The 25445-nt window shown below is 32.0% G+C and overlaps 2 protein-coding genes across 2 annotated transcripts; both read left to right on the top strand.

Annotated features, from left to right (window-relative positions):
* Positions 1–10959: 10959 nt before the first annotated feature.
* On the top strand, positions 10960–18034 carry LOC112720478 (triacylglycerol lipase OBL1). The gene is made up of 5 exons (XM_025771427.2): positions 10960–11584; positions 15682–15872; positions 15953–15986; positions 16549–17162; positions 17638–18034. Exons 1-5 carry the CDS (start codon positions 11257–11259, stop codon positions 17890–17892), a joined length of 1422 nt encoding a protein of 473 aa, XP_025627212.1. The 5' UTR covers positions 10960–11256; the 3' UTR covers positions 17893–18034.
* Positions 18035–22157: 4123 nt separating this feature from the next.
* Positions 22158–23879, top strand: LOC112721090 (protein FAR1-RELATED SEQUENCE 5-like). The gene is made up of 4 exons (XM_025772163.1): positions 22158–22289; positions 22888–23055; positions 23175–23536; positions 23648–23879. Exons 1-4 carry the CDS (start codon positions 22158–22160, stop codon positions 23877–23879), a joined length of 894 nt encoding a protein of 297 aa, XP_025627948.1.
* The last annotated feature ends 1566 nt before the right edge of the window (positions 23880–25445 follow it).

Raw genomic sequence — 25445 nt, 5'->3', positions numbered from 1 at the left:
AAAATCACATAATCAATGTACGTATTTTTTTAATATCAAATAATATAATTTTTTTTTACTCATTTAAAAATCACAAATTCAAATCTCATTTCTAACTTAAAAAAAAATTATACCAACTCAATTAAACTTAATTAACATCACGTAAACTTTACACTATTATAATCTAATCATCAAAACATTATATTAGACATACACAATGCTAGGTTGGAGTACAAAACCAATAAAGATAGAAATATAAAAAATAAATAATATAATGTGTTTTATTTGTAACCATAATATTAGATAACACAATAATATATCATATTATTATCATTATCTTTGTTGATCCATCGTGTGTGGAGTGTGGATTGTTATCTTCTACCAAAACAGTAGTTATTTATGGTGGTCCCTACTATAAAAATAGCTAACGGAAAGTGGTCTCTGTAATTAGTGACGGATGTAGAAAATTTTGATAGTGGGGCGAAATATATATAATATGATAATAATTTTTATAATAAAAATATTATGTTTACATAAAAAAAATTAGCTATCAAATTATCTACTATAAATTTGTGTATAAATACATATATCATGTAATTTATTTTTAATATGTATTTTGTATTTCAAAATTTGTATTTTAAGATTTATTCTGTACAAGTGATTATTTTATGTATACGTAGCATAATTGTTGTTATAATTATATTTTGTTATTGTAAAATATGATTAGGTTTCAAAATATCTAATTACAAATTAAAATACTAAAATAGTAATTTAAATAATAACATATAATTTAAAATTTAATTTTTATATTTCATATTTTAAAACCTTGACAATATAATTAAAATGTCTTTTTTTTTTGTATATGTCGTTAACAATCATTTAAAATTCAACTTTCATACAATTAGCTCTTGATGATATTCATAGTTGAAAAAGTTCATTTAATTAGTGTAGTTATTATGAGAAAAACTAAAGCTAATTTTAAAAGAAGAAATACAAATGGATAGATAATATTCTTTCGAGTCGATTTATAAGAAGGAACATCAATCTTATTTAAATTTGAAACTTGATCATTATAATGGACATCTAATATGAAGTTCTCAAATTGGTTATCAAATGTCGAAAGTTGAATAAAAAATTATTGTGGGGTCAAATTTAATAATTTAGTGGAGGCAAATAAATATTATTATTATATACTACTCAATAAAATTTCAAATTGTAATGGGGGCGCTTACCCCACACCCTAAAGAGTGGATCCGTCCCTATCTGTAATGAGAGACTAAGAGTACAAAATATATAAACTTATTATCAATTAAAAATGGGTTAATATTTAATATTACTTAATTTAGTCTATCTAAATTTGAAAACATACAACTGATTCAATTATATTCTCAAAATTTTAATGAATCAAATTAGTCTTGATATATATATATATATATATATTACTAAACAAGCAAAGAAACAAAGAAAAAAGACAGTTAACCTAAATCAACAAGTATAAGATGCTGAAACTCATCACAAGGCTCCGACCAACACTACAAGAAAATAAGCTTTCTGCCACGTTTTTAAAGCGTGCCGAAAAGTGCTAAAAAGGGTACCGACAGCTTTTCGCCACGCTTTTTGAGCTATCGGCACGCTTTTGAAAGGGTCACATCCGCTAGCGTGCCGGTTGCTCTATCGCCACGCTTTTGTGAATCTATCGGCACGCTTTCTTTTTTGCCACGCTTTCAACTCTTGCCACGCTTAAAAACGTGACCATATGTATTAACCTATCGGCACGCTTTAAAAACGTACTAAAAAGTGAAAGATATGGCTACGCTTTTGAAGCGTGCCAATAGTAAAAGATATGGTGTCACTTTTGAAGCGTGCCAATAGTGAAGAAACATGGACCTATTGCCACGCTTTTAAAGCGTGGCTATATCTCTATCATCAAAAAAGAAATCTGGCATATGCTTTTAGACGTACTCTAATCCACTCCAAAAACAATAAAAAAACATTAACAAAAATATGTGAATATCATTTAAAAAAAATTAATTAATAAAAATTAGTATTACATTAATTAAATTCAAACCAAAATAGTTATAAAATACATTGGACTAAAAAATATAAATACATATAAAACTTATTAAAAGTCATTAACTTATTCTATCTTTGTCATTTTTTTGTGTAAAAAATAAAAAAATTAAAAAATAAATATCAATAATCCAAACATAATATTGTTGAGTTTTGCGGTTTATAGGCAAAAACTCATGCTGCTGAATCTTGTAGCTCACACCATTGTGCTTTAGAAAAAGGAGATAGCCCTCTTAGAAGAACTTCTATAATTTTTGTAGCACTTGAGGATTTTATATTCTTCATGCATGAATATCAATGCAGTTTTTTTACTTTCCATTCTTCTTACCTGCAACAAGTTTAAAAGAAATGCCATGAAAACACACTCAACCATTTTATCTTCATTTAATAATGATTTCAAAAAGTCTAAGCACAACTACACAAAACATACTGTAGTTTTGTATTGTAACTATCAGCTTGAAAATGCTGTTATACCTTAAATTGCATAAATTGCATAAAGTCTCAGCAAGGATGCATAAATTGCATAAAGCTAAAACAAAACAATGCTTGATCCATTTATGCTCTTGAGAAAAACAAAATTACTCTTTGAAGTCAAATAATTACCGATTCAGAACCATCCTTAATGCATGCATATACTCATACATTAGTAATAGAACTATTAATATTATAATAATAGAATATCTTTTTTCTACTTAAGCAATGACTTAAGGATAACACGGCTAAAGATAACATAAGCTGCAAGCAATGATGTCAGTGCATTGGAAAATTAAATGTAGGCCACTAGAAGTATTGATTTTAATTCCAAAATTTTCAAGTAATCCATGAAATAGATAAGATAAGCAAGGAAGGTCGACCAAATATTCAATTACTGGATGTGAGCAAGCAAAATAAAAAATAAGAATAAAATGGCATAAGTATAATTAATATGTCAAAGGGAGAAATTCCTACGTAACGTTGGGGATTTGAGTTGAAAAGGAATCAAAAGAAAGCCAAAAACATGTGTTTGTTTCCTTTTGGATTGCGTGGTTTTACTGGTTTGTATTTAATGAACCAAAAACCAAAGCAAAAGGTTGGTGGAATTGGAGAGGGGCCTATGCTCACACTGTCACATATTACCCCACTTGATCACATGCACCGTCCAAACTCCCTGTACTCCATGTCAATTTCTTTAAGGGTCTCTATGTGCTCACTCACAAAGCTGAGATACAAGGAGGAGGAGTGTCTTTTACTCTTAAGGCTATTTCACAACTTTCAACAGTGTCTAACGCAAAACACAATTAAAATTTAAAAACAGGGGTAAAAGTCCAAAAATAATGTACCTCACTGGAACAGCTAAAAGACTCTTCACACCTATCTGACCAAGCTCAATGAGAGTTTCATCTGTATATGGTTTCAACCACTGTATCGGGCCTACTTGATTCTAGAAATTCATCCAACAATGCCATAAGAAACAAAGGCTCTAAAAGGTAAGCCAACAATTTAGCAATTAAAAAGCAAGTTAATGAGGTCCAAACTAACCTGATAAGCAAGAGTATGCTTATTGTTAATTCCTCTAGCTTGCAACTCCTGCATAATCAGATTTACCATCACTTTGTGCACTGATAAAAATAATAATAGCAGTAAGTAGAAGTAGAAGTAAAAGTATTGATATGAGGTGCTCCATTAAGTAGAAGCAGAAGTAAAAGTATTGATATAGTGTATATGGGGCTTTTGCAAATATTAGGTTATTTGAGTGTTTGAGAAAAAGGTATACAGGAACCATATCATAGATATCCTACAGCTATTCCAGGGTTGTGAAAGTAACTCATCTGACTATATTCTGTGATCAAATAATAAATAAAAGGAGGAAATAGAGACAATGGGATGAAATTTAAAACAACAACTTCAGCTTGCAATTATTTGATATAATCAAAATAAAAGTATGCCTTTATAGTATAGAGAACTAAATTTCCAATTTAAAAGAAGCAAAGGATATTATGTTTACACATAACAGTTAATAACATGATACATTCTAAAGAAAAACAGAAACTTAGACTCTTACTATGGCAAGTAATTAGCACGTCCCAACCTGCCTCTTCACTTCAAAAAGGATACAAAGCAAACAGGACAAAGAAAAAACATATAAAGAGAAGATTTATTAGTGTCACTATTATTACCCTTAGCCAATGTTGAATACAAAGGACATGCAAACCAAATAGTACCCTTCTGTATCTGTGAGATCCTCCGGAGACAGTGCTGCTGAACGCCTTTTGGTTTGAGGGCTGGCTTCTACAGCTTTGCGGGACTTGTATAACTCTCGAAGCTGCTCACTCCGCTGCAACCCTATCTGATCAGAATTGAGTTCCACTCCTTGACTTGTCTTCCTTGTCTTAATGTCTCCACTGTAATATCCTTCCCCCCAACTCAACACCCTGCTAAATGGGAACCATGAATAGAAAGAAATTGATTTTGAATAGTAGTATTATTGAATTGTGGTGTTGTCTAAGAAGCCATTGTATTGAGTTGTTCATATTAGAGAAGAAGAAGAAGAAACAAGTCATGATGTGTCTCGTCATATGAAGTCCATTGAGGTATTTTCACAAACAACACACATTCAAGAAACAGAAAATGAAAAAAAAAATCACAAAACAGAACTGAAATTCAAGGAAACAGTTAGTTAGAAGTTAGTACTCGGGTTGGGTAGATGAAGTAGACTCGAATAAATGCATGTGTGTCATGGTAAGGCAAAGCACATATAATAAAATAGACAATCCATCGCATTCCCCACACCAATGCAATCAAACTAGAGAGTTCACCACATAATAGAAACAAAACAAAAAGAGAGGTGATTACAGTTGCAAGAGATGATTATATAAGAAAAGAAAACATTAATCAGCGTTATGGTGAGGGTTGAATAGAGAAATTTGCGGAGGGTTGAAACAGAGAAACAAAAAGGGATTAAATCTTTAAATACATACCTTCTTGTGTTATGGTGAGGGTTGAGCGTCGATTGAGGGAGGAACGACGATTGAGGGAGAGGCAGTGACGATTGAGTCAGCGTCGACGGAGGTAAGGTTTGAGCAAGAGAGAACGAGTGCTGATGGAGGCCTTGCGAGCAAGAGTGAACACCGACGGAGGGCGCGCCGATGGAGGGTGTGCCGGCGGAGGCAGCACCGATTGAAGTTTCCAAGAGTTGTAAAAGAGGGATAAAGGGTTGCAAGAGAAGGATAGAGAGTTGCAAGTTGAGAGCGGGCTACAACCTGAAAGATGACGATGGATTCTCATTTCTCAGTGATGAAGAGGGCTGCGAACTGAGAGAGGGATGTGAAAGTTTAGGGTTCTTAGTTGAGTAATGGAGAAGATTCGAGGGTTTGGGTTCTCACTTCTAAGTTAGGACTGTTTTGAGTGTTCTGATAAAGAAATTAAGTGTTTGAGTGACAAATCAAATTAAGTGGGAACCTATCGGCACGCTTTTTTAGGGTCTCAAATAATTAGAGGTTATAGGCACGCTTTAAAAATGTGCCCGTATCCTCACAAACTAGCCACGCTTTAAAAGCGTACCTGTTTCTCTCTATGGGCACGCTTTTGAAGTGTGGCAAAAAAAGGGTAGTCAAATCATAAATTAGTGGCCACCCTCATAAAAGCGTGCCAAAATCTCTCTATGGCCACGCTTTTGAAGCGTGCCAAAAAAAACGTGGCCGAATCACAAATCAGTGGCTACCCTCATAAAAGCGTGGCCATTGACTACTTTTGGCCACGCTTTTAAAGCGTGGCAAGAAAAAAGGGTGCCGATAGGCCTTTTTTCTTGTAGTGCAAATAATATGAGTTAGATTGGTCTTGACCGCATATCTCGTCAGCCAATCTGCCACAGCATTAGCTTCATGAGTAATCCATTCAAAATCCACAATCCAACACCTTGATAGAAACTCTTGTATCTTCTGAAAAATATCAACCACATCATAATTTAGCCCATTTACCGGATTGTTTAAAATGTGCAAAATATCAAGAAAATCTGTTTCTCACACAATATCTCTCAAGGCATAATCTCAAGCTAAAAGCAAACCCCTCCAAACAACAAAAAGCTCACATCTAACGATAGGCCCTGGAGAATAGCTACTAGAACAACCCGAAATTCAATGCCCATTAGAATCTCTAATAACACAACCAATTCATGCTAGGTTCCAATCAGAAAACAGACTCGCATCACAATTAACCTTAAAAGTGTCACCTGTTGGAGGTTCCCACCTCCTTCAATCTTTAAAAGTTATATAACTGGTACTGGCAGACTTTCTTAAATCATTTGTAGTAATCCGAGCCATAGTAACAACCTTGTAGTCTGACCACTGATCTCCATTATTGAAAATATCAATACAACGGTGCCTCTACACCCACCAAAGACCCGCCCCTACAATTGCCTCATTGCCTGGCATGACCTTTCGAATCCAAAATTCCAAAGGAGTACCTTCAAATGAATCAATAAGCAAAAGATCCAACATTTGCCAAATGCATCTTGATTTCACACAGTCCCTAAGACAATGCTCCATTATTTCTAGAAGGCATTGCATCTCGAACATCTTCCCGAATCAGTTAAATGACGCTTGAACTGGAAGGCATTTGTTGGAAGCGCATTTTGTAAACCCATCCACATCATCATCTTTATCTTCTCTGGCAAATTACATCGCCAAATCCACCCACAGTTATTATTTTCAATCGAATTCACTTTCCTCGTCAGGAGCCAACGATAACCTTCTCGAGAACTATAGGCTTTTAGCGATGCGGGCCACCAGATCCATCCGGGCTCCGATTCTGACATTAGAGGAGGCCCAAGGCTATGAAGAAACTGTTTGACCTCATGAGAAATTGGCGTTGCAAGCTTATCCCCCTCCCAAGTACCACTGCTCCACAAATCAGCAAGAGAAAAATTTGTTTCAGATATGTGAATATAAGACATAAGCTCACAAAGTTTGCCAAGAGGACTCCACTCATCATACCAAATCGATTGTTGCATATTTTCCATATTCCATCGAAATCCTTCTTTTAAGATATCATAAGCCTTTAGAATATTCCTCCAAAAGTAGTTGAGGCATTGTGACAACGAATGCTGCCCATGTCCTTGGAGTTCTAGAGGTATTTGTGGGTGAGAACCTGCACCCACAATTTGTTCGTATTATTCAGACAATCCCAAACTAGCTTGCCAAGCAGAGCCATGTTCGCACAGAGAGTATCTCTAACACCCAAGCCACCTGCCTTTTTAGGAGTTATAGCAATGTCCCACTTGACCAAAGGCAACCCTCTCTCATTCGCTTGACCCTTCCATAAGAACTGACGCATCAAAGAATCAATCTTATCACACGCATACTTCGAAAGAAGGGAAACTTGCATATTGTAAATCGGAATAGAAGCCATCACCGCATTCACAAGACAAAGTCTGTCCGCCTTATTAAGCAAGCACCCCTTCCAAGTAGCAAGCTTTTTCTGAATCTTGTCAATGACCTCCTGTGCCATCTTTCTAGAAGTCCTATCATGACCAATATTAACTCCCAAATATCTTCTCAGATCTTGACAAAATCGGATACTAGAGACCCCTGAAAGCACCTCTTTTCTTCTCGCTGAAACATTCTTGGAACATTTAGCCTTAGATATATGGATATTCACCTTCAGCTCCGACGCTTGAGCAAACATATCCAGAGTCTTCATAACCTTTGTCACCTGATGAGTTTTTGTGGCTTTACAGAAAAGTAATAGATCATCAGCAAACATCAAGTGAGAGATTTTTGGGCCATGTCTAGAAACAGATACTGGGATCCACAATCCTTGAGAGACTTTATATGATATAAGACAAGAAAGATTCTCCATACAAAGCACAAAAAGATAAGGGACATGGGATCCCCCTATCTCAGCCCCCTTATAGGTTTAAAGCTTTGAAACCTATTACCATTCCACAGAATAGACAAAGAGGATGAAGTCACACAAGCTATGATAAGATTAATAGTAGCGACAGGAAAACCAAATTTGATCAAGGAAGTTTCAAGGAATCGCCAGTCTACTCTGTTATAAGCTTTTTCAAGATCAATCTTAAATGTCATAGAACCCTTCTTCAACTTGGTGTTCCTCATGAAATACATTATTTCTTACGCAATTATTATTATATTTTCTTTTGTTCCTCTTCCTGGAATAAAACCACCTTGAAGTGATCCAATGATTTCAGAAAGAAAAGGACGAAACCTATTAACAAGCACTTTTGTAATAATTTTGTAAATAACATTATATAAACTAATAGGATGAAAGTCTTTCAGGTAAGACGGAGCTTTAATTTTGGGGATCAAAACAATGAATGTGTCAAAAACAACCGCACTGATGTTCTCACCTGCAAAAGCTCTCTTTACTAAACCCCACACATCATTGCTAAGAAAGTCCCAAATTATCTTAATATATAATACAAGTGAATCAAATTAATTTTTGATACAACAAACATTTATTACTTATACTAAAATTATAAATAATAATCAAATATAAAATAAGATAATTTTAGATTATTTTAAACTAAATTTTCTATCACTTTCAAACATTTTTGTGAAACTATTTTAACTTATTAACAAAATTCAAAATGGCTTACGCATATACTTTATATTTGCAAAAGAGCCAAATGAGCATTTAAACCAATAAAACTTATTTCACATTTCTCTATCTAAACCCATCTTTATTATGTAAATATTAAATAGGATTACCACAAACTGCCCAATAATAAATAAATTAAATAATGGATTAGTTACCGTAGTAAAATTGTATATATACACATAACATATAAATATATAGGAAATATCACTCCTAAATTAAGACATATTATTTTAAATACAAAATAAATTTATAGTAAAATTTATTAAATTAGAATGACATTATTAATTTTAAAATAATATATAGAAAAAAAATGCTCATCCTAACAAAATATAAAAACAAACATATTAATTATATACCAAAATTATTTACCAATATAAAATATACATTAAATACAAATATATAAGAATTAGTTTAGTAATTATTTATAGTATGTAAGTAACAATTTTTTAAATAAATGATAAATATTACTAATAGAACCTTCACTAGGCATCCTATACCGCGCATCCTATACCGATAAAAGGCTAACATTTTTTTATGAGTTATACTATAGATACAAGTCTTTTTGACTTACAAGTCTTACAAGTTGAGCTAAGTCTAACAAAAATTACATTCACCTACTGGAGCGTGATAACACACACGTCACTCAACTGTTTCTAAAGTGCGCTCTCACTCACCATTATGGAAGATACTTCTTCTTCTTCACGTTCCTCCTTCTCCTCCTCCTCTTCCTTCTTCTTCTTCTTCTTCCTTTTTGCATTTCTCCTTCTTTTTCTTCACGTGTTTCATCTTCATCATTATTTTTTTATTATTGTTGTTGTTGCTACATTTTTTTCTCATCTTCTTTCTATTGATTTTGCAACATTATGTATTTTTTTCTTCTTTGTTTGATTTTTTCTCCCAAAAAGAATTACAAGAAAACGAAATAAGAAGATGAGGAAGAAGAAGCAGTAGAAGATGAAGAGGAGGAAGAGGAAGAGTTTTGAATTATGCAAAACTTATCAGAATAAAAATACACCCAAAAATTCTTAAAATACACCCAAATATCTTCGTGTTACACTAAAATATCTTCGTGTTACACCTAAATTTGCTACAAATACAGAAAAATATTTTCTCTAATGCTGCGTTTTTTTCTTCTTCTTTTTTCCTTATTTCTTTCTTTCTTTTAGTTAAATGAATGTAAGTTCATCATCTTCCAAGTAATTCTACAGCATTATGTGTTTCTTCTTCTTCTTTGTTTGATTTTTTTGTTTTCATTCTTGTTAAGAGAGTAAAACAAGAAGAAACTTGAGAAGGTAAAATAAAAAGAAAAAGATGAATAAGAAAAAAAAGAAGAAGATGGTGATGATGATAAAAAACGAAGAAACAGTAGAAGATGAAGAGTTTTGAATTATGCAGTCAGAATAAAAATACACCCAAAAATTCTTAAAATACACCCAAATATCTACGTGTTACACCCAAATATCTTCGTGTTACGCCCAAATTTACTGGAAATACAGAAAAATATTTTTTCTAATGCTGCATTTTTTTCTTCTTTTTTTCTTATTTCTTTCTTTCTTTTAGTTAAATGAATGTAAGTTCATCAGCTTCCAAGTAATTCTGCAGCATTATGTGTTTCTTCTTCTTCTTTGTTTGATTTTTTTATTTTTATTCTTGTTAAACGAGTAAAACAAAAAGAAACTTGAGAAGGTAAAATAAAAAGGAAAAGATGAATAAGAAAAGAAGAAGAAGAAGAAGATGGTGATGATGATAAAAAAAAAAAGAAGAAACAGTAGAAGATAAGAAGGAGGAAGAGGAAGAGTTTTGAATTATGCAGAACTTATCAGAATAAAAATACACCCAAAAATGCTTAAAATACACCCAAATATCTTCGTGTTACACCCAAATATCTTCGTGCTACACCCAAATTTGCTGCAGAAAAATATTTTCTCTAATGCTATATTTTTTCTTCTAAATTGAACCACACCTTAGCCACTTGATTGGATTCAAAATAATAATCAATTTCGTTCTAGTTCAATTGACAATTTAAATCTGAATTATTTATTATCTTCAACAACGATATAAATGATGATGAAGGAAAAAGAGAAAAAAAAAAGAGGAGAAAAAATTTTAATAAAAAAAGAAGGAGGAAAAGGAGGATGAGGAAGAGATGGTGTTGATAACGATGATAACAAGAAAGAAAAATTACGACGAAGAAGAAGAAGAGGCACAAAAGAAGAAGAAGAAGAGGCAATGAGAAAAATGTAAAAGCGCGTAAATATAAATGATTTGTATAAATTTGTATGAGAAAATACTTGTACATGAAGAATAACTCTTTTTTTTATATTAGTCTGTTCATTCATTCATTTAAATAAATATTAAACATTTAAATTTTGTTTTGTATAATGAATTTATTGATTGATAAAAAATTTTTAAATAAAATTTAAATTTGTGACAAATTAGTCTTAAGAAATACTTAGACAACCAAAAAAATATAAAAAAATATTATATATAATCCCGTAACACATGTCTACCACGTTTCTATATAAAAACCAATTAATAAGCAGGAACCTTTCAGCTTCCTAGCTAGAAACCACCTTCATCACTACTTTAATTTGTAACAAGGTAGTAGCCATGGCGGCCAAAACCAGCGATGACTGCGACAAGGGCTTCGCAGACAGCTACATGCTGCTGAAGCACGAAGACGCCCGGTTCTTCGATCTGCTTCACGTCCTCACTTCGCGAAACATGTCGCGAAGGAGGTTTGTGGAGAGCCACGCGGATGGCGAAGTGGACGAGAGCTTCGGCCACCGGTGGCTTATATTTATCTCTATCTTGTCCCAGAAGCTCTTGCAGTTTGTGGCCAAGCCATTAGCATTCTTTGGGATCTGCGTTGAGCTTCTCATCAACTTGATTGCCCTCAACGGTGGTATCTTCTATATCATATTTAACTTCCTAAGAGGTAATTAATTACTTTAATTTTTCATTCATATATATAACACTTCTGTTATTTCTATCTCTCCTCTACTAATATTTTCTATAATATTTGTTCCTGCTAGTACACCTTTTGCTTATAATATATATATAATAAAAATTTATTTAAATGTATACTTGAATGCATCGGCACACTCTCAATTTTAGAGATAATTAAGCCTTTAGAAATAAAGATACACACACAAGTTGCCAAGTTGGCAGCTTAATTATAATTAAGGGTGTAAAATGTTTTATTTTTTCTACTTATTTATAAGAAAAGTTAATGTAATGACTAACAAGGAAAATATGATTAAATATGATTTTAATAGAACTTAAAAATTGGAGTCAATTTAATTTTTTAAATAAAGGTATCAATTAAATATTTCAGCAAATCAGCACCTTTAAGATACAAGATGCTCTTAATTTTTGTATAGCTCTTTCAATTTGGACTTTTGTGTTTTACTTTCAGCTTCCTCCATTACTTTGATTAATATAAAAACAAAAGAAAAAGAAGCCTTTTATATTTATCATCAAATATATAAATAATTAATTTTATATTTAACATGCCTTTTTAATATAAAAGTCTCTTTTCTTATTTTTATTTAAGAAAATAGAAATAACAAATTTCAAATTTAAAATTTTAATTATAAAATTAAAATCTCTTCTAACATGTCCTGATGAATCATCTCTTTTAAGAATTTATCCCTTTCTAATACTCTCTAACTTCTTAAAAATTTAACCCTATTTAAGACTTACTAACATCTAGGCAAAGTGTAAAGTAGCAGATAGATGAGTGACTAATCAATTTGCACATATTTTGCACCGCAACCTTTCATAACATTAAGGATTTTTCATTAAAATAATTAGGATAAAATATATTTTTAGTTTTTAATTTTTAAAAAATTTTCAAAAAATATTTTTAACATTAATGTATATTTAAATTTTGTCTCCAATGCTTCAAATATCTTTCAATTTTATCCCTACAACTAGTTAGTAAACCTTTTTATTTCTAATATAATTTTAGCTTCATAAAATCAATTTTGTCATTCAAAATTCATTTTTTATAGATATAAAATTAATTTTATTTTTTTAATAATTTTTTTTTGTATCCTAAATATTTGTGAATAGAAATAATAGTTTAATTTTTTATTTTCTTTAATAAAATATTGTAAGAGATATTTGAAATTTTTTTTTTTTTTAAATATTATAGTACTTTGGCTTTTTGAATTTTTAACAAGTTAATTATAAAGGGACTACAGATTATTAACTACTGTTATCGTTAAATTATTAATGAAAGGATTTACTTAATTTATGTCTTAAGAATATATTTTAAAAATATGATAATAATTTTTTTAATGTTTTTGTTGTGTTTAATATATTAAAAATATAAAAAATTAATTTTTATAAAATATTTTTTTATAATATCTTTAATCTATATCCTTAAGATATAATTAATAAAATCCTTAATGAAATTGTGTCAAGCTTAGGAAAGCAACTTTAATTTCAACGGGTAACGCAAGTACGCCAGGGTCGCCATAATTATTATGTGTTTGGTTAACAAATGCTTTTCATAGATAAAATTTTTTTAGTTTCAACTTGTAACTGAAAGGCATTTGTTAATAAGTAGACAAAAATAATAATGGTTGAAATTTTTTAAAATAATTTTAATGCTTTTTTCAATGTATATTTAAAATATTAAAAGTTTGAATTTTCAATTAAAACGTTTTTCATTACTGTTAAAGAAATGTCATTAGCAGAACCTCATTGATGATTTTACAGTATTATTCTCTCTTTCCCCTTTTTTGTGGATACCAATAGTTTATTTTTATGTGCTTGGTACTGACTTTTTTGTCGATCAACGTAATCCACATATTATTTAGGGTAAAAAATACATATAAGTCAATGGCACACTAAAATTACACAAATCAGCCAAAACTAAAACTGCTTTATGAATTTACTAATGTATATTTATATGTAGTTCGAACCAGTTAAATTCGAACTCTATTTCTGCATAATTTAAATTAGGTAGGTTTAAATTATACACAAACACACGCACACACACTAATTCGAACCAGTTGGGTTTGAATTACACACAGTAAATTAATAATTTATTAAAATAATTTTATTAAAAAATTTATTTAAAAACTTAATAATTTAAAAATTAAAAAATATATATTTTATTTCATACATTAAAAAAAAGTTAACAAAATATTTAATTACGAGACTTCTTTAAAATATTTGTGATCTATCAATTCGAATTCCATACAATACTCTTTTGTCCATTTTTAATAGCTTATGAATATTTTTTAATAAAATTTTTTAATAAATTTATTTAAATTATACTACAAAAAATATTTTATCTTATGCAAAACAATTTAAAAAAATGGCTTAAAAAATATTAGGAGTACTATAAAAATTTGTAATGTTTTAATAACTTAGGTAAATACATGCATGTACTCAAATTTTAAATAAAATACTCTACATAGTCAATAATAATTTAAAAATGAAAGAAAATATTTTATTCCATACAAAATAATTAAAAAATATATTTTATTCTAATACAAAATAATTTAAAAAAAATGGATTAAAAGATGTTATGAGTACTATAAAAGTTTGTAATATTCTAGTGATTTAGGTAAATACATGATAAAAATATTTTTTCTTTAATTTCTAAATTATTATTGACTATGTAGAGTATTTCTTTAATGTCTAAGTCATTAGGATATTACAAATTTTTATGTAGAGTATAATTCGAATCACCATATAATTTAGGAGTACTATAAAATATTTTCTTTCATTTTTAAATTATTATTGACTATGTAGAGTATTTTATTTAAAATTTGAGTACATGCATGTATTTACCTAAGTTTTTAGAACATTACAAATTTTTATAGTACTTCTAACATTTTTTAAGCCATTTTTTTAAAATTATTTTACATAGGATAAAATATTTTTTGTAGTATAATTTAAATAAATTTATTAAAAAAATTTATTAAAAAATATTCATGAGCTATTAAGAATGGACAAAAGAGTATTGTATGGAATTCGAATTGATAGATCACAAATATTTTAAAGAAGTCTCGTAATTAAATATTTTGTTAGCTTTTTTTAATGTATGAAATAAAATATATATTTTTTAATTTTTAAATTATTAATTTTTTTAATAATTTTTTTAATAAAATTTTTTTAATAAATTATTAATTTACTGTGTGTAATTCGAATCCAGCTGGTTCGAATTAGTGTGTGGGTGTGTTTGTGTATAATTCGAACCCACCTGGTTCGAATTATGTAAAAATGGAATTCAAATTTAGCTACATATAAACGTGCATTGGTGAATTTATGAAGCAGTTTTTATTTTGGCTGATTTGTGTAATTTTAGTCTGCCATTAGCTTATATGTGTTCTTAACCCTATTATTTATTGAAAAACTACGAAAGAACTAATTAGTTAAGAGTGTAATTCTCGAAACTTAAATAATAAAAATTTATAAAAAATTAAATTATTTAATCTAAAATTTATCAAAAATATTATTTGACTAAAATTAACTAATAAAATTAGCTATTATATATTATATATAAATATATGTATAATTTAATTTATTTTTAATATATATTTTATATTTTAATGTATATTTTATACTGATACTAATTTTAGTAATTAATTTTAATATACATCTAATATAGTTAAAAATTTATTAAAAAATAATTTAAATATTTATTCTTCATAAATAAACTGGCTAGGCTTACCAAAATTTTAAAAATGCCTTATGCATTTTTAGAAATATTAAAAGGCAATCAAAATTTATTATTTTTTACTAATAATATTTAAAAATATAAATTAAAAATATATTATTAAATTATTAAACTGAAAAACGAAATTAAACTCACAACTAAAAATATTAACAAAAAATAATAAATTCACCCTTAAATTTTTCTCAAGGATTTTGTTACACCCTAGTAGTACACTATATCTATATTATAATTTTAAATAGAATTTAGCAAACATGTATTTTTAGAATACATGTCATAATTTTACGTTAAGAAGATGATGATGTTTTGTATTTTGAAAATAACCTATTTGTGAACAGGGAAGTTAGTGTTGCCGGATCCAAGATCAGCAAAGTATTTGTCTTGTATTGGGAATTTAGATGTGCGAGTAAAATTGGATGGCATCACTCGTGAAGATAGCAAATACTATATTGCACTTTCTATGATGGCCTCAAAAGCATCCTATGAAAATGCTGCTCATATTGAAACTACTGTCGAAGATCACTGGAAGGTATTCAATTAATTACTAGTCCATCTCTTTTCATATCTCTAATAATTAATGTTTCTTCTGATTTTTGTCTATATTTGCAGATGGAATATGTGGGCTTCTTTGACTGCTGGAATGGTAATAACAACTAAGAACCATTTTATACTGTTTCATATTAATTAATCTCGTTTATAAACATCACAAAGTAAACAATACCTTGTTTTACACAAAATATTTCGGGTAATTCACGCCAATAAATAGTTTGTGATTTAAAATTATGCAGATATCTTAAACCAATTTTGGTTATACGTTTTTTCTAAACACTTTTATATAAATGGAATCAATTTAATTCAATTGATGTTGTTTATATGTAAATCAAATTAAATTTATTTAATTTACTATTAGAAAAACGTGTAATATATAAATAGAATTAAACTGATTTGATTTACTATGTATATACTGTATATATAGTAGTAAATTAAAGGTAAAAATTCAAGAATAGTTAACTTCACGTAAAGTTGATTAATGAGAATAATTAAATAATTTGACGGATTTGATTAAATTTTCATCTAATAATTCTCAATTATCAACTTTACGTGAATTTCTACCTAAATTGAATCAGATTAATTACATTTACATGAGATTCCAATTGAGCCTTGTAAAAATAGAGCATATCTTACATTTGAGATGCGTTGAACAGAGTATCAAGAAAAGGCGTCAACTCAAGTGTTGATAGCTTTAGACAAACACCAAAACCGGGACACATATGTTGTGGCCTTCAGAGGAACAGAACCCTTCAACGCGGACGATTGGTGCACGGACATCGACATCTCATGGTACGGAATCCCCGGCGTGGGAAGAATGCACGGCGGCTTCATGAAAGCATTAGGGCTACAAAAGAATGTGGGGTGGCCAAAGGAAATGGAAAGAGACGAGCGTCTTCCGCCATTAGCATATTATGTTATTAGGGACATTCTAAGAAAAAGGCTGAGTGAAAATGAGAAAGCAAAGTTCATAGTAACGGGTCATAGTTTGGGAGGTGCACTTGCAATATTGTTTGGGACAGTGTTGTTTTTGCATGAAGAGACGTTGTTGTTGGAGAGGCTTGAAGGGATCTACACGTTTGGGCAACCGAGAGTTGGAGATGAAGCATATGCAATTTATATGAAACAGAAATTGAAGGAACATTCGGTAAGGTATTGTAGGTTTGTTTATTGCAATGATATAGTTCCGAGGTTGCCGTACGATGATAAGGAAATGATGTTCAAGCACTTTGGAATATGCCTTTTCTTTGATTGGCGATATCAGCTCAAGGTATGTTTCTCCTTCTACCTTTTTCTTTTCTAAAAAAATTGGAAACAACATTTGTCAAGGAAGGAGGCCATGCAAACAAAGTTCTTACCAAAACAAGCTTGTTAAATGAACAATATTAGGCTACTAAATGTTTCATTTGAGCCAATACTTGGTCTATTCTAGATGCTAAAGACTAAATTTTAAATTACATTAAATTCTAATAGTAAAAACTAAAATGTTAGTACAAAGTGTTAGCTAATATTATTAAAAGATATTGGCTTTGAGATTTTTTTTATATAGATATTTTAATGTATTGAAAACATTAGTTAAAAAAGTATTTTCCATGAATTGAAACTATAATTTACAAATCCATTACAAAATTTTTTAGAAATTTATTTGATTCTTTTATTCTTTTTAAGAACCTATAAATCTATAGTAAAGTTTTTTAAAATACTAATTGTCTAATTGTCCTATTTTATTCTTAAAATGCATGCAGGTTCTTGAAGAAGAACCGAACAAGAACTACTTCTCGCTATGGTGTGTGATACCCATGACAATGAATGCAATTTTGGAACTAATAAGGAGCTTTACTATTGCATACCAAAATGGACCTCACTACAAAGAAGGATGGCTTCTATTTGCTTTCAGGGTTATTGGGGTATTAATTCCAGGCTTACCTGCTCATGGTCCCCAAGATTATCTTAATTCCACTCTTTTGGGACCAATAGAAAAACACTTAAAAGCAGAGTGAATACATATTTCAAGTCCCTGCTGGCTTCAAAAGACAGAGCTATGCTAGTTATACCTCTTAATTTGGAACATGTCGTAATTATTAGAATTGTTTGACTGATTGGCTTTTCTTATTAATACTAAGGGGTCGTTATGATGTGATAGATATGGTGGTTATTTATCTTTTTAAAAGTAAGAAAATTTAAAGCTTGAATTTGAATAAATATTAAATAATTTTAGAAATTGAATATTAGAAGTTAGTTTGGAAAAGTAGAAGGTGTTTATCAACATAATTGAACTGGATTTTTCTTGACTCAGATTAGGCCTAAAATTATGATGATCAGTTTCATTTTCTAGACCCATACTCTATTCTAACCGCGATAAAATCCTAATAGTTTGGACTAATTTTGTATTAGATTTAAAATCGGGTCTTGAACCAGAAATTGAGGATGAACACAATAGTCCACACATGGATTAACAAATAACAACAACGTTGTAAGAAAATTTTTAAATAAAATCAAAGTTGTGATCAACAGAATAATATCAACAGAAAAACATATAAATAATGGGAAATGATTTCGTAATATCAACTATCATTTATACCAAAAATTCGAAGTAAAAATTTCACTGTGATGATGAGCTGGAGGGATAGCAACTTTGGCGAATAACAAATTGGGTAAGCTCTTTAGTCTTTAGGTTTTGAGTCTGACCCGATTTAAATGAAGTCGAGTCAAATTTGATCCACAATGACCCACGACGAACCGGATTTTATGCAGCTCTATAGAAAATTGAATAAATGATTATTTGTACTCATGAAAGATGAAAACGTTAACATATGTATCCACACTAAATCGAAACTAAACTTGTATCCACGCAAGATGTCTTCCGTGTGACAAAAGTACCCTGTTTGTCACACAGAAGACATCTTGCGTGGGTACAAGTTTAGTTTCGATCTAATGTGAATACATATGTCAGTGTTTTCATCTTTTATGGATACAAATGGTCATTTATTCTAGAAAATTTTAGGCAAGGCTTTTGTTTTTTGTGGGTGGTGTGTACTTGGCGCTATTGTGCTGCTCCGTTCCTCCGTCCCAAAAGTTTTTTAGTTTGCAATCATCTTCTCAATATGCAAATAATGAGTTGATTTTCACAAATGAAGATGTGGTTCCATTTCAAATTGTAATCCCAAAAATTATCCTATAATAAGTTCTTATTTACACTTTTATCACGTAAACTACTTAGAATCTATTGAGCCAGCCAAGCCATCACAATTGGTCCAACACAAACAACCTTCAAATGATAAATAAACACATCTTTCTTTTTCTCACCTTTTTATGTTTTATCTGTTCTCTCTTTTATTTGACACATGTTCATTTTTTATTCTTTTAGAAATGATAAGCTACCACACAATGACTCAATTAAATACTTAAAGTAACTCTCAACTATCAAAATACATTCTAAGCCTCATCAACCTAAGGGTAATTCTAGTAATTACCTAATTTGGTTACTAGTTCACATTATACTAAAGTACTAAATTGAATTTTTAGTCGTTAATTCTAATTAGAGTTAAGTACGATTTTAGTTCCTAAGGTATAGGCAGAAAAATTTGTTCGTCTCCAACTTTTTTTTTTTACATACAAAATCATCTCTAAAATTCAACATAATTTTAATATCGTCCTTCGAACCAAAATACCCTTCTCCTCTTTTTCTTCTTCTTCTTCTTCATCAGAAGCAAAAACAGAAGAAACAGAACACAATCACTGCCGCACCTAGCCCTTCCCCTCCTACATGGACTCCCCCTCCTCCCTCTCCCCCACTATCAAAATCCTCTCCCACATCATCGCCACCACTCACTTTCACTCCATCGAGCAATCTCTCCACGATTCCTCCCTCTCTGTCACTTCCTCCAATGTCAAGCAAGTCCTCAAGTTCTCCTACACCTTCCCCGCCTAAGCCGTCAAGTTTTTCCATTGGTCCGACCACCACCAAATCAAGATTTGGCAGAATGGGTGAGGAAAAAGAAACCCTCTGCCTCCGGTTGAGTCTCGGGCTAAAGGTAGCACCTAGCCTCGCAGCACCTCGCCTTCGCCGTCGCTTGGCCCTCACCTTCGCAGCGTCGCGACTCGCGCCCTAACCTCGCCGTGACTCGCCCTCGCCTTGCAGCACCTCGCCCTCACCCTCGCCCTCGCCCTCGTGTTCCTCATCGTCTTTGGGGAAGTAATGGCGGTGGTCGTGTTCCTTGCATTTCCAGCATCACCGCCGCGCCTCCCTTCCCCTTCCCTCCCTACGCTCCCTGCCCTCCGCCGCCCTTTTCCTCCCCTCCCCTTTCCTCCCTTGCTTGTTAATGTTTGTTTTGACGATAATGATTATTTTCTTGTTTCTTGTTAATGATGATGGTTTTGGTGATGAACTATTGTTTTGATTTTGATTTATTTGAAGTTGTTGTTGAAGGTTGGGTTTTTTATTGGATTCATGAACAGATAGTAATGGAGTAGTAGTGGGTGGGATGGTGCAGATGGTGATGAAGTGATAATGGGTGGGGTGATGGTGGTGGTGAGAAGAGAGAGAAGGAGTATTTTTGTCATTTAAAAAATTAATTTGTCTAAAAAGATTATTTTAAAACTACGTTAAATTTTAGAGACGATTTTGTATGTAAAAAAAGTTGAGGACAAAATAATTTTGCACCTAAACCGTAAGGACCAAAATCACACTTAACCCTTCTAATTACCTTAAAATATCAATAATCCTAATATTACTTGTTAATAAGTTTTCTAGTTAAATTCATGAACTTTATCTCATAATCCTGAATCTACCATCCAAGTAGCTGTCTAGTCACATTAATTAATTTATTACCGTTCTTTTTCCAAGCATCATCTAACAACACAAATTAACAATCATTAATATAATCAATCTAATTCCAAGCATAATTAAGCACATGCAACTTAATTCACAATTTTACTGAATTTGCATACTCAACAATCAAATTTACCAAAACACAATCAATTTCATCCATATCATAAACCAACAATAAATTCCATTAACACTAGTAGAATAACACCTAGCAACATTTTGTCCCTCAAACTTACCAACCTTTATATATCTCTCTCACACACACAAAAAAAACAGAGGATGCCAATGAGTTCTTACCACTCCAAGTATTTCATTTCACTCATTCATTCATGGAACACATTTCATTCATTTTAAGTACCTTTTTCTTCTAATCTGGATTGTAACGAATATGCTACTTGTTTTTTAATAGGATAATATAGGATCAATACTTCTTTTTCTTTATATCCCTAGCTATTAATTTTCTTTAAAATGATCCAACTTTTTCATTGAACTTTATTAATTTGATTAATGTAACTATAACTTTAAAAATAATTTATTTTTCAGTGTTTACATCAAAATTTCTCATAAACTTCAGTGTTCTAGTTGTTGGTGAGGCTTGTTGATGCTGATTTTATTTTCTTGCATTCATCAACCATGAGAATTCTGAAATTAACCTTAAGTAAACTAGCAATAACCTTCCAAACTAATTTAGCACTTACTTTTATTTAGATTTACATTTCCTCAACTACATACATGTACATTTTAGCCGTTACAAATATCATAAATGGTGGTTACAAGTTATACTTACAGATTACAATTTATGAACACATATAGACATAGGAAAAGTATTGGTGACCAAGACTAAATCTGCCAACTATTGACAACAATCATTAATTAGAATTTTTTAATAAAAATTAGGAATGTATTGATGTTGATATCCATTAATTAGAATTTTAAAAATTAGGATTGTAACCGCCTTGAAGTTTTGCAACGTGAAGCAGGAAGACTTACGCAACCCCTAATCCTCTCTAACCTTTTCACGCACTGAATATTTGCAACGTGAAGCAAGAAGAGTCACGCAACCCCAAATCTTCTATAACCTTCTCTGATCATCTTTTCCTCCTTGAACTTGGCTATCACCGAAACATCGCGCATACTGATCGACGTCGACCGGCCACACCCCGATCCCGTTCATGACACCACTATTTCCGTGAAAGAGAAACTCATCCTACAAACCGATATCGCATCCCAAACACACCGTAGATGTCGTAGTTGTCGTCGATGCACATTGAGCCATACCATTCCACCTCTGTTGAGCCATACCGTTCCACCTCCATAAGAGCAAGGTGAACAGCCTTCACATACTCCCGCAACGTGAACAACCCCTCTCATTGACAAATAGTATTCAAACTCCATATGAAAAGGTGTAGTTGTTCTTGTTGAAGGCGAATGGACCACATGGCGTCGAATGATCCATCAATTTGTGTACAAGGATCATATGACACTTCAGATGATATGAGTGATCATTCTAAGTCCACCGAAATCAATGTCCCGTCTCTGAGTGAAGATGATACTCAACGTGTTGACAAGGTGAGTTTTGTGTGAGTAGTATAATTGGTGTTGGTCTTGTGTATGATAGCTTGATGGGAGAATTGGATGTATGGTGTATTTCTTTCTCTCTATATGTTCTCTCAGGGTCATGTTTATATGCAAATTGGTTTTTTATTTTATTTTTGGGGTATTTAAAGTGATACTCTTGGTTGAAAGTATTGTGATTTTGCTTATTTAATTAGAATTGTTGTGGATATTGTTTCTTTTATGCTAGCATGATGCGACAACTTCGACATATGATGTGTTTTCTTTCTCCTTTTTTGTTCGCCATGTTGCTTTTATGTTTGCAACCGTGGTTACATTTTTTTTTCTAGGTATTAACATGTATATTCTTGATTTAAATTATTGTACCTATGTTTGTTTATTAATTGGTGTTATGAATGAATAAGTGGATGGTAAAAGAGGTTTTTCGGGTGTTGAATAGAGGATGGTTATCTTTTTGTGTGATATGATCTTAGTTTTAAGTGTGTTCGGTATTGAATGTTATTTTCTCTGAATGGATTTACAGTTGTTGTATCACACTGGAGTTCAACTAGAGGAAATCCCGTACATAAGATTGTGATTTGTTTCGTTGCAGCAGGCACAGGAGTTCTATTCTAACTATGCAAAGAAAGTTGGGTTCGTGAATAAGATTAGGAACACCAACTTTGACAAGACAAGGAAGGAATCAAGGATACCCATTAACCAATCGATACATTGCAATCGTGAAGGTTATCAGGAGTCTCACGTGAAGGCAGCATCCCAGGTAAAGAAAATAATAACGCGAGATGCAGAGCAAGGATGTACATGATATTTGATAGGCAGAAGGATAATTAGATAGTGTCGAAATTAGAATTGAAGCATACCCACTCGTGTCCTGCTAAGCAATCTATCCATTACCATGAGTACAGAAAACTGACCATGCATGCCAAGTGTGTGATTGAGGACAACGATGAGGCTGGCATACAGCCCAACAAGATTTACCTCGCACTGGCGAACGAGGTTGGTGGGTCGTCGAATTTGGATTACTCAGAGAAGGATGTGAGGAATTACATTACTGGCAATCTGCATTGTGCTGATGAAAATGCAGATATTAAGAAAATGCTGAGCTATTTCTCACAAATGAAAGAGATCAACCCGAAATTCTTTTATGTAGTAGATGTGAACGCATCTAACAAGTTTAGGAGTGCGTTGTGGGTAAATACAAGGTGTTGGGCATCCTACGAGTATTATGGAGACGTGGTGTCGTTTGATACAACATATAGTTGAAACGAGTAAGTGTGTGTTTGTGTATCTGTTGAAAGGTTTCTTGTTTTGACACTATCGTGAGTTCTTACTTGTGGCTGTTTTTATTGCAGGCACAAACTACCGTTCACATCTTTTGTTGGTGTCAACCATCACGGAAAGTCCACTTTGCTCGGATGTGGTTTGTTGGAGAATGAGAAAATACGTAGCTTTGAGTGGGTCTTTACTCAATGGCTGAAGTGCATCGAAACTGCCCCACAGGCCATCATTACGGACCAGTGCAAGGCCATGTTGGGTGCTATTAGGAGTGTCCTTCCAAATACTCACCACCGATGGTGTATATAGCACATATTAAAGAAGATACCATATAAGTTGGGAGGATATACTCGGTACAGAGAAATACATGATAAAATGACTGGCACTGTATGGAATGCCCGATCTGTGAAATCTTTCGAGAAGGATTGGGCTGGATTCATTGCTGAGTTTAACCTAGAGCACAATAGATGGCTATCAGGTTCATTTTGTCATGTGATTTTATTTTTTTCTTTGGAGACTAGATCTTTTATGAAGCTTTGTTTTTAGTATATTTGATTTTAGGTTCCGTTTTCATCGGATGAGTTATAATATACTTGGATACTTTTTTTGTTGTCTCTGTTTGAAGGCTGATGTCTATTTTGTTCACGAGTTTATTTTTTGCATATTTTTTGTAGACCTTTATAACGATCATCAAAGGTGGGTTCCAGTCTATTTTCAAGGTGAATTTTGGGCTGGTACGAGGAGTACCCAGAAGAATGAGAGTATGCACGCTTTTTACGGTGGTTTCTTACATTACAAGAGTAGGTTGGTTCAGTTTGTGTATGAGTATGACAACGTGCTTGGGACTAATGAGCAAAAAGAACTGGAAGACAATACTGCAGATTCTAAAGGAGTTATCCCCTGCTCATCCAGCTCTACAATTGAAAGACAATTTCAGCATGAGTACACAACCTCTATGTTTAGGGAGGTACAATAGAAATTCAGGAAAAAAAGGGGATTGTTCAGTCCGTGGTGTGACTCAAGATGGTGATTTGTTTTGTGTGACCGTGGATGAGCAATACCTACTTTATAGGGAGCCTAGAAAATGCACGAACCTTGTCGAGTTTGACCCATTGACATACAGGGTATTTTGCGAGTGCAACATGTTTGAATCAAGAGGTATTCTTTGTTGCCATTATCTTCCTTTGTGTTCTTTTATTATGGAGTAGATAGAGTACCATCTTGTTATGTTCTCCCTCGATGGAGCAAAAATCTACAGCGCAAACACACTTTCATCAAGAGTAGCCACGATGAGAAGTGATCGGAAGAAAGCCACAACTTATTCAGAGGATTGTGTTCACACTTCTTTAATGTTGCCCAGGATTTTGTGACCTGTGAAGAAGTGGCGGCTATGTTACATTCGGGTCTTGACGATTTAAGAGCCAAGCTATTTAATTATCGTGCGAATTTGGGGTCCAAAGGTGTTGCAACTACACAGAACAGCATGAGGACACAGAGTCAGCCCGGTGTTGGTGCAAATGACATTTGAGGTCCTTCAAAGTTGGCAACCAAGGTCGAACGAGATTAAAGAGGCTTGGATCTGAATTGGACAACTTGATCAAATCTATGCGAAGAAAGAAAAAAAATGAACCTCCGATATGTGTTTACCATTTCATTAATTTTGAATTCACTGTTAAGATGAATTTTTAGATAAAGTTGACTATGCTTTTTTTTGTTGGTTTATTTTAGGAAAATGGTGAAGCAGTCAATCATACTCTAGCATCACAGGAACATGGCGCATTCATGTCTTTGTTAAACTCGTTTGGAAATACTTAGGAGAATTTCAATTATGGATTTTAAAGTAGAATTCCTTTTTTTATATTTTTCACTACTCTG

This window comes from Arachis hypogaea, chromosome 11, assembly GCF_003086295.3.
Source record: "Arachis hypogaea cultivar Tifrunner chromosome 11, arahy.Tifrunner.gnm2.J5K5, whole genome shotgun sequence".
NCBI lineage: Eukaryota > Viridiplantae > Streptophyta > Magnoliopsida > Fabales > Fabaceae > Arachis > Arachis hypogaea.
This window is presented reverse-complemented; position numbering and strand designations above follow the sequence as displayed.